General features: G+C 32.3%; 1 protein-coding gene across 1 annotated transcript in view; it reads left to right on the top strand.

Annotated features, from left to right (window-relative positions):
* Positions 1-1,236: 1,236 nt before the first annotated feature.
* LOC107059060 (receptor-like protein 12) overlaps positions 1,237-11,327 on the top strand; it is a 20,056-nt gene continuing 9,965 nt past the window's right edge. Inside the window, exons 1-2 of the mRNA XM_015305459.1 lie at positions 1,237-1,256; positions 1,340-1,518. Coding sequence (XP_015160945.1) covers positions 1,237-1,256; positions 1,340-1,518 — 199 coding nt within the window. The remainder of the gene's footprint in view (positions 1,257-1,339; positions 1,519-11,327) is intronic.

Genomic DNA, 11,327 nt, shown 5'->3' on the forward strand with positions numbered 1-11,327 from the left:
TATTATTAAGTATGTTAAAATATAATTATTAAAAGATAAATTAAAATTATAAAACCACAAATACCTAATAAGATGTACTATCAATTATTGGTTATAACTTTCTTGCACTTTAATTTAAATTATAGATTTATTTATATTTTCAATTATTTTTTTATAAGAACTTTTTATGTATAATATAAATTTTGTCTACGTTTAATATGCTTAGCTATGGATATTATCTCATAGAAAGTGTAAGCATAAAATTTTCATGATATGTTGGGTGGTGGTGATTTATTTTAAATATATAGTTTCACTTTTTAAGAGTTAAATCAAATGAACTTTAGCCAACATTTAAGATATATTTTTCTACCTTATTGATATAACATGAAAAGATTAGCATTTATAATGCTACGACTAAACACAAGTAGAATAAAATTTCAAAGAGCAACAATAAATGGGTGGGCACCAACAAATTCAACTGGGCACTCTGAGTGGGGGAATTATAATTGTGTTCAAGTGGTATGTGATAAATCGTACATATGCTTCGTCAATCAGCGGGAACCAACAATCTAGTGAGAAATTTCTCAAACCAGTCATTCTTTTACATGGAGAACCCACACTGGTGTTTGACTCCAAAGACATAGAAGCGTTTATCACGGAGGAGAATTTAAAATACGCTCTCATTGCCAAATTCTCACATGGAAGGCCTGAACTTCCAGATTTACCGAAAATATTGTCTCAACAATTAGGATTTAAGGGTGAATGTAACATTGGGTTATTAGAAAGTCGGCACGTGTTGCTGTGGTTCACTTTAAAGGAAGATTATATTGCAATCTTTTCAAAAACTAGTAGGTCGATTAAGTTCGCTGGTACTGTTATACCATTCAGAATCCAAAAGTGGACTCCCTCTTTTAGTCCTAGGGAAGAAACCTCCATTGCAATGGCGTGGATTTCTTTCCCAAGTTTACCCTGTCAATATTTTGCTTGTAATGCTCTGTTTTCTATGGCTTCGGCAGTTGGACAACCTCTTGATGTGGATTGAGCGACCTATGATAAAACACGACCTAGTACTGCAAGGGTAAAAGTCGTGGTGGATCTTTTAAGGATCCTTCCAAAAAGAATTAGAGTTCAATTCAAAGATTTAGTCACTGGCGAAATTACAAACGTATGGCAAAAAATCAGGTATGATTATGTACCATATTATTGTAAGAGATGTAATCATCAGGGGCATAGAGAAGCTGATTGTCGAACTCTCCGATGGTCAAGTTGATGCCATGGTCAGTGAAAATCATATTGAAGGAGAAAAATTTCAAGGAGATCTTCATGATCATCTCAATTCCTAAAAAACTGATTTAAACAGGCTGGAAATTGGTGAAAAGGATGATGAAGAAACTGTTAAAGATTTAGATGTAGGGGCTGAAAAGAGTGGTGTTCAAAATCAAAATTTGGTGCGCCAAAATTCTGGCCAGCGCCAAGGCAAAGCAATGTTGGACGACTATTCTTCAGGGAATCAAGTATTATCCTTAATTCCTCAAACTGGTGAGTCTTCGCGGCAAAGTTGTAATTCAGTTGATCATGTCTTTAATTATTCTTTCATTTTTTTTCCTCACTTGACTTAGTCAAGCAATAGTTTCTCTCATTGGAAATTTCTTACAAGTTTTGCAGAATTTTTTTCTACATAATGGGACCAATTTCACATCATCTTGCGTTAGTAACACACAACAGAGAGATAGTTAATGACTTCGAAATGAATACAACATCAGAGAAAATTAGGACATAGGGAGTATTATTTTGTTAAGTCTTCTCCGTCCTCTTACAAGTCTTGTGGAACATTACAAAATATGAGTAACAAGTTGTTAGAAGTGACTAGTACTCATCTTGTAATTCAATTGTTCATCAGTCCCGATTCATCATAATCTTTTTTGTTCCTCTAGTCTTAGTGGAAATTGGCTCAAAGGCTTACACGTCATCGTCCGCTAGTTACAATACTGTATCACTTTTTTCCTTAGGTGGAATCGAATATTGATGGATTTTCCCTCATTAACTTAAAAAATGGGAAAACTATTGTGTACCTAACAAATTTGAAAATAGCAGAAGAGACAACTAATTATTAACTTGGAATATTGACCTTTTATGATTGTATAAATTGCATAGAAAAATTGCATACAAATTTTATTGCATTCTCATAATTGGTTTCTCTATTAACTGTTCTCATAATTGGTTCAATGGCGCGTCTTGACTTTTATGATTTTATAGATTTCGTGGAAAAATTACACTAAAATTTATTGCATTCATACAAGTTGGTTTTGTTTGATTAAAGTTTCCCTTCTTGTCATAGGGAAGATAAAATAGAGTAACATCATGTCTTTATTGCTCATTTATTTTTATTTTTTTGTCAATTGACTTGGTCATACAATAGTTTCTCTCTTTGAAAAGTATTGTGGAAAACAGAAGAAGAGATGTTGATGGAAAGTTAGACAAGAATGACTTAAAATAGGAGTTCAAATTCCTACCTATCCATCTATACTAATGTTAAATTGCTATAATATTTTCAACTTAAAAACTACTTAATTTAGTATATTTTCTATAATTTATAATATGTTATATTATATTTATTTATTTAATTTAAAATATAGCGTATTACATGATTTAGCATTCACGTGCAATGCACGTGCATCAAAGCTAGTACTATCTTAAAAACTATGTTACTAGATTATTTTAAAATGTCAACAGGTACATGTTAGATTCTTCAAAAGTTATGTATTTTTTAAGGAACCAACATTGGTGCAACATCATCACATTTTTGGAGAGCCTGAGCAACATATACAAGAAAATTGGAAAAAGAAGTGCAATAAGCATATAGAGTTTGGTTCATGATTGAAATTACTTGATATTAGAAAGTTAACATTTGTGAAAATTGATGTTGAAGAGTAGTCAAAACTACAGAAATGGCTAATAATGGGCAAAATGCTCTCTGGAATTGGCTCACTGGAAAGATTCCAAGGGAACTGACAAGACTACAATTCGAGGCAGACTAAAAACTCTCTCTCAATGTTCTTATCAGACCGATTGCTGTTCCTCATCTATTGGAGTCCGAAGAAGAGTCGTATTTTGCTAGTGGATTTACGTGGGAATCAGTGGTCATAGTTGTGGATTAGTTGTTGCAACTGTCATGTGGAGCCTCATGTCTAAAGCTAAAATGAATTGTGGAATTTTTTGAAGCCATCTATAAAAGCAAAAGACAGAAACCTGTGATCCTTCAATACAATTAGTCTCTCATCAGTTTTCTTTGCTTGTGCATCATTTTTTTATTTGATCACTACACCTTTGTCTTGAGTCGAGGGTTTACGGAAACAGCCTCTGGTTATTTTCCATCACTGTGTATCATATAGATGGAATTTCCCTCATTAACTAAATGTGAAAAGTCTTGAAAAAACAGCACAAGAATAGAAGAAGCATGAAATAGAAAGAGTAGTATTGCTTAATCAGCTAGTACTGTAGCTTATCGTAATCACTAGTAATTGATGAATCACACTGCAAGCATATCATGAATTTGGCTTAAAGACTTAGAAGTCATCGTCTGCATGTTAATACGAGACGGTCCTACGAAGAATAATGTAAAAAGTCTTGTGTACCTAACAAGTTAGAATGTTCAAATACTTTTAACTAAAATCTATCTACAGTTTTATTAGTATTTTGTATTCTTCTGCTTTGTGTATCATCGAGTTCTCTTACATACTCTGATCCCTGATTTTGTAAGAACAGAACATCCTATTATTTGGTGAATACAAAAAAAGAGTCTCTTTTTCTTTTATTCATTTCTCTCTTTTGTGTTGCTAATAAGTCTATGCTTTTCTTCTTTCCTTTGAGCATCATTTTTGCTCTCCCAAGTAGGCACTTTAAAACAAATATAAAACATTACATTTTAAAATAAAATGACAAAAGTGAATAAATTAATCAGTGGTCATAGGCGACATTTCACTACAAGTGTACGACAAAAACAACTTTTAGCAGCAATAAACGTACTGTCACGCCCCGAGCCTACACCCTGGGTGTGGCCGGCACTCGGAGACCATAGCTGGCCCCAAGCGAACACTTGGCCTGGCTTTCTTAACTCAGCGGAAACCTAACTCAACAGAATAACTCAACTGATAAAATCTGGCCAAAAAGGCAACTCGAGTCTCAAAATAGAATATTTATATATATATATAAATGAGAGACTCAATACTAACTGACTGACTGTCTATGAAGCCTCTATAATACTGAGATGGATGTTGGGACAGACCCCGCAACATCCTAATAAAACAAAACTAAGAGAAACAAAATAACCGAGTCCTCCGGAAAACAAGGAGGCTCACCACAGACTCTGGAGTGCTCAACTGGATCAACGGCGTGCTGGATGCTGATCCTAGGTACCTGTGTCTACATCATAAAAAAATGCAGGTCAACTGGCATCAGTACATGGAATGTACGAGTATGTGAGCTGGACCGCTAAACAACAACTTAAGCTTGAAAAGGGGTATAAAAGAGAACTTACCTTGGCTTTATTCAACTCATGAATAACTGAACTCAATATAAAGCAATAAGACACATGAAATATATATAGCTTGCAAAACTATTTAAAACATGACGTCAAAATCATATTTATAATATCATAAAAATACCATGCTTCCTCTCAAAGTCTACTTGTGCAATGCATGAATGAAGTCCCATACCCCCATCCATACTAAGCAGAACCCCTCGAGGAACCATGCAATTTCTACTGTGGGAGTTTCTCTAACCGACAACCACCACTATGACCTAAGTGGTGACACAACGTCTTGTCCACGCTGCCAGAACTGTTCTATACTTTGTCGTTATATAGAACTACTTAACTTTAACTTAGTGGATCCACTAGCTTAACTTACGTGATCATCTAAAAAGTATGACCCGTTAAATCCCATGTTGGCCACATGGTTCTTATGGAGAGTTGAGTTAATATGAACTCGTGTCCCCAATTCGGTGCTCAAGACTACTCCCAAAAATATACTTTAGCCCATATGTTTTAAAAACAAACTTCTTTCTCTAATTTGAATTACTTGCGCAAACTACCCTCTTAAAAGAGGTAATTGCTCTTGAAAACTCTTTCTAAAAAGAACATATCAAAACCATATTTTTATATGATCATTGATGACTCGGGAAGTCATACTGCATAAACATTGATGGTATATCTAGAGACCATACTGTTTAAACATTGATGACATACTCGATTTTTCATACTAATCATGTTTTAGAAACTCTTTCGCAAAACTCATCTTTTTCTTAAAGGAGATAGTACTCAAACTGCTCAAAACTCTTTTGGAAATCTCAATTTCCTCTCATCTTAAATGTGAAAACATTTATAAACTTATTTGGGAATACTTAGTTCCCTAATAACTTTTGAGAAATGAACTTGACTCTATACTCTTTAATTAACTTGAAACTCTATACTCTTTACTTAACTTAAAACTGTATACTCTTTACTTAAGTTGAAACTTGAGTTTTAAAATGAAGTTAAAACGTTTAATAACGACTCTTGAAAAACTTTGAAAACTTGCTTTGACTCGCTTCTTAACTTCTAGACTTGACCCTTAACTTCACTTTGACTTGATCCTAACTCGCCTTGAATTGGATTATGGATTCAAGGTATATGATAACATGTTTATGGATGAATTCTTGACGTTTAGACATACCTTGGAGTATTAGAAACAACTATAAAACATAGGTACAATACTAAGGAACATGCATGAAAAAGTGGGGAATGAATGGGAAAGGTTGGCGTCCTTGGCACTCTGAGAGGCGCGGGGCGCTAGACCACAAAGCTCAGAAGGGCAGTTGGGACGCACTTCTAGGCGCGCCCCCCAAGGAGAGAAGTTCAAAACACTTCTTGGGGCGCTCTGCAAGGCGCGACGCGCCACCCCTTTTCCCCAAAAACTCGACTTTTTTCCTTCATTTCTCCAACTCTAAACCTTCTCAACCTCAAAGTTTCCAGCCCCAAACACTTAATATCATAAGACCCCTCAACATACAATAGATTTAACCCGGAAACACAACCGGAAGCATGTCCCAAATCAACAAGGAACTTCAACAACACAATCAACAACATCAACAATACAACCAACAACTTCAACAACACAACCAATCTTTTCTCGGAAATAAAACGATTTTGGTGTGTGGGGGAAAGAACCAACCCAACACTATGAACTCACATACCTAGTAGGGATCACCCCCGACGATATCCACGACGATCTTTGACGAAACCTTGCTTGATCTTGTCTTTCTTCTCCTCTTCACTCACAAACCCTCACTCTCACTCTTTTAAAAAGGGAAAACTGATCTAAAAATCAGTCTAACACATTAATATAACCAAAAGAATTGGTTAGGGAAAAGACCAAAATACCCTTACAAATTTCCGGGCGGACCTTCCCTGCCAACTGCCCAACTTCCAAAAGGCATAACTCACTCATACGAACTCGGAATCAAGTAAAATTGGCGGCGATGAAAAGATCATTCCATGAGCTTCGCAAACATAACTGGAACTACACCTAACTCATCATGAGCTAGGAGTTATGACTGTTCAAAGTTGGTCAAAACTCACCTTTTTTCTACACTTGTCCAAATTTCCAGATTTTTAAATTCTTTCCAAAAATGACTATCTCCAATTCTAAGCCTCTTCATAGTTATTTCAAATTGCCGGATGTTACAAATACACATTAACAAAGACTGCTAAAACCTTTACTTGTATTAATTAATTATCATTGGATTCAATGTCTCTATAGGCTTTAGGGACACTTACAAAAAGTGCTAATTGCCGCTAAAAATACATGTTTAGTAGCGATTAAGCTATAGCCGTTAATTAATTACCCCTAAAGATCATTTTTGATGTAGTGTAGATCACTACACCTTTATCTTGAGTCGAGGGTCCACTACTAGAAAACTGTAAATTACCTGGGAATTTCATTTGGAGATTATTTTCGCAGAAATTTCCTATGAATTTTCATGCGGAAATATGAAATTCCTAAATTCTAGACTTCTCTACATGCGAAAAATAATTTCCCTGAAAAATTGGTAGGTAACTTTGGCGCCATTTTTACAAAATTATTACCTATGGAATTATTTGGGAAAAATAATTTGCAAGTAGCATTTTCATAGGTAAATTCACAAGTAATAAAAAAATTTATTTTTTTAGTATGTTTGCAAGAAAATTCCTAGAAAAACATATTTGCAGATTTAGCTAGAAATAATTACTTGAAAATTTATTTGCAAATAATTTTATACGTGTTATTACTTGGGGATTTTATTGTTGTGACTTTGGTTGAAGATTTTTAGAGGAATGCATACTTGAATTTTTTTAAATACAATTTAATTGGAAGTATTTTCTTGGAATCTAAGGATTTTTTTATTTGGAGTCTTCAAGAAATATTTTCTTTAAAATATATTTAACAAAATCTAAAACTATAATAATATAAAAAATAACAATGACATTAGAATGAATTTTATTGTTAAATATATACTCTACTTTTAGATTACATAAATTATTATACAATAATATCAATCTAACACTATATTGGAACATTACCACAAATGTCATGAACAATATTTTTAACTTATATATAGTTACAATATTTAGTCCTAAAAACCAATGATGCGATATTTTTTTTTTGAAAGATACAAAAGCATTAAAAATTATATGGCTAGTTATTTATCCTTAGAAAAATAACTATCATAAATATATTTATTTTTGATTAGATATTACTTTATATTAAATTTCGTATTATTGAATAAGTCAATCACTGTTTAAGTAGAGTAAAATTAAATTATATACATTATTAATGTGAATTTTAATCAACCCCTAGTTTATAGAATTATATTAAATGAAAAATAAATAAAATTTTAACTATATATCAAATTTATATTTTTTTTTTCTTACAAGCATTAAATATGATATAATTTCTCTATAGTAAGTTATTAAATGTTATTTATTTGCAAATATTTATTATTAAGTATGTTAAAATATAATTATTAAAAGATAAATTAAAATTATAAAACCACAAATACCTAATAAGATGTACTATCAATTATTGGTTATAACTTTCTTGCACTTTAATTTAAATTATAGATTTATTTATATTTTCAATTATTTTTTTATAAGAACTTTTTATGTATAATATAAATTTTGTCTACGTTTAATATGCTTAGCTATGGATATTATCTCATAGAAAGTGTAAGCATAAAATTTTCATGATATGTTGGGTGGTGGTGATTTAATTTAAATATATAGTTTCACTTTTTAAGAGTTAAATCAAATGAACTTTAGCCAACATTTAAGATATATTTTTTACCTTATTGATATGACATGAAAAGATTAGCATTTATAATGCTACGACTAATTAAACACAAGTAAAATAAAATTTCATGTTGGTAAGTTTTAATGAAAAAAATCAATTAAATAGATTGAAGACTTTGTAAGTGAAACACTCATAGTTGAGTGACTTTGTAAGTGAAACACTCATAGTTAAGTGACTTTTGAGTTAAAAATCAAAGTTGAGTGACTTTCTGAGAAAAAAACTCATAGTTGAGTGACTTTGAAGTTAAAAACCAAAGTTGAGTGTCTTTCTAAGAAAATAGTACATAGTTGAATGACCTTATGAGATATTAAAAATTTAGACACATATCAAACAAAATTTTGAATTAAAAGCAAATAAAAGAATAAAAATAAAAATTCCACACGGTATTATTGTTCATTTTTTCCTCACTTGACTTAGTCAAGAAATAGTTTCTCTTAGAAGTTCTGCATAATTTTTTTCTACATAATGGGACCAATTTCACATCATCTTATGTAACACACTGCAGAGATTGCTAATAACCTCCAAATGAACACAACATCTAGAGAAAATGAGGGCATATGGAGTATTATTTTGTTAAGTCTCCTCCGTCCTCTAACAAGTCTTGTAGAACACTACAAAATATGAGTAACAAGTTGTTAGAAGTGAGTAGTACTCTTCTTGTGATTCAATTGTTCAACAATCTCGATTTATCATAATCTTTTTCCCCTTCTAGTCTGTTGTGATCATGGATAGCCGAGAAGTTAGACAACTTGTTGGGCCCGAGGCTAAACCACGAAGTGGATAAGACAGCCCAACAATAGGTTTGCTTGGAATCCAGGTTGAGTACAAATAAAAGGGTAATCACTGTGGTTTTGGGAGTTTATGCAGATTGTGAAAGAAATTGTTTGTTCCTCCCATCTCTTTCTAGAGTCTAAGCTTTTCATCCACATTTTTATCTCTATCTTTAGTTACTTGTTATTTAAGTATTTTCCTTTGTAATTCTATAGTTGAAGTGTTGCCGTCGTGATTTGTCTATCAGTGATTACATATTACTTGAGTATTTGAGTTGCGAATTTAGATTCGTTACATAGTCTTTGAGGAAATTGGCTTAAAGGTTTACAAGTCATCGTCCGCTAGTTACATTACTACATCCTTTATTTCCTTAGGTGGAATGGAATATTGATGGATTTTCCCTTGTTAACTAAATGTGAAAACTATTGTGTACCTAACAAGTTTGAAAATAGCAGAAGAGACAACTAATCACTAACTCAGAATATTGACCTTTTATGATGGTATAGATTCCATGGAGCTTGGTTTCCTCTATTCCAAACGTACCATAACTGTTGTCATAATTGGTGTCCCTTCTTGTCACATGGAAGATGAAATGGAGTAACATCATGTCTTTATTGCTCATTTATTTTTATTTTTCTCAATTGACTTGGTTATACAATAGTTTCTCTCTTTGAAAAGTATTGTGGAAAACAGAAGAAGAGATGTTGATGGAAAGCTAGACAAGAATGACTTAAAATAGGAGTTCAAATTTCTACCTATCCATCTATACTAATGTTAAATTGCTATAATATTTTCAACTTAAAACACTTAATTTAGTATATTTTTTATAATTTATAATATGTTATATTATATTTATTTATTTAATTTAAAATATAGTGTACTACATGATTTAGCATTCATGTGCAATGCACGTGCAACAAACCTAGTACTATCTTAAAAACTATGTTACTTAGATTATTTAAAAATGTCAACAGGTACGTGTTAGATTCTTCAAAAGTTATGTATTTTTTAAGAAATCAACATTGGTGCAACATCATCATCTTTTTGGAGAGCCTGAGCAACATAGTTCATTTATACAAGAAAATTGGAAAAAGAAGTGCAATAAGCATATAGAAGAAGCATGAAATAGAAAGAGTAGCATTGCTTAATCAGCTAGTACTGTAGCTTATCGTAATCACTAGTAATTGATGAATCACACTTGAAGCATATCATGAATTTGGGTTAAAGACTTAGAAGTCATTGTCTGCTAGTTAATACGAGACGGTCCTATATATGAAGAATAATGGAGTTTCCCTCATTTTTGCTCTCCCAAGTAGGCACTTTAACAATTCAAAATTTAAACAAATAAAAACTCGATTTTACCTTTGACACACGTGAATTGCACGCATTTTACCAAGTAGGATTTGAGTGTTTATTTATCAAGTAGGATTCGATCTTGGCTCACTTTGGCAACTCAATTTATCTCACAACGATCCCAGAGAAGATATCCCAACGGAACTGGGACAAATGAATACGCTTTTAAGTTCTAGATTTCTCATGGAATTGGCTCACTTGAAAGACTCCAAGGGAACTGACAAGACTAAAAAATTTGCCAGATTTTGTTGGTATAATATACCACAAATATAAAACATTATATTTTAAAATAAAATGACAAAAGTGAATAAATTAATCAGTGAATTTACGTGGGAATCAGTGGCCATAGGCTACATTTCACTACAAGTCTACGACAAAAACAACTTTTAGCAGCAATAAATATACACATTAACAAAGAGTGCTAAAATTTTACTGGTATTAATTAATTGTCATTGGATTCAATGTCTCTATAGGCTTTAGGGACACTTACAAAAAGTGTTAATTGCCGCTAAAAATACATATTTAGTAGCGATTAAGCTATAGCCATTAATTAATTACCCCTAAAGATCATTTTTGATGTAGTGTAGATCACTACACCTTTATCTTGAGTCGAGGGTCCACTACTAGAAAACTGTAAATTACCTGGAAATTTCATTTGGGAATTATTTTCGCAGAAATTTCCTATGAATTTTCATGCGGAAATATGAAATTCCTAAATTCTAGACTTCTCTACATGCGAAAAATAATTTCCCAGAAAAATTGGAAGATAACTTTAGCGCCATTTTTACAAAATTATTACCTGGGGAATTATTTGGGAAAAATAATTTGCAAGTAGCATTTTCATAGGTAAATTCGCAA

This window comes from Solanum tuberosum, unplaced genomic scaffold, assembly GCF_000226075.1.
Source record: "Solanum tuberosum cultivar DM 1-3 516 R44 unplaced genomic scaffold, SolTub_3.0 scf00795, whole genome shotgun sequence".
In the NCBI taxonomy this organism is placed as follows: Eukaryota; Viridiplantae; Streptophyta; class Magnoliopsida; order Solanales; family Solanaceae; genus Solanum; species Solanum tuberosum.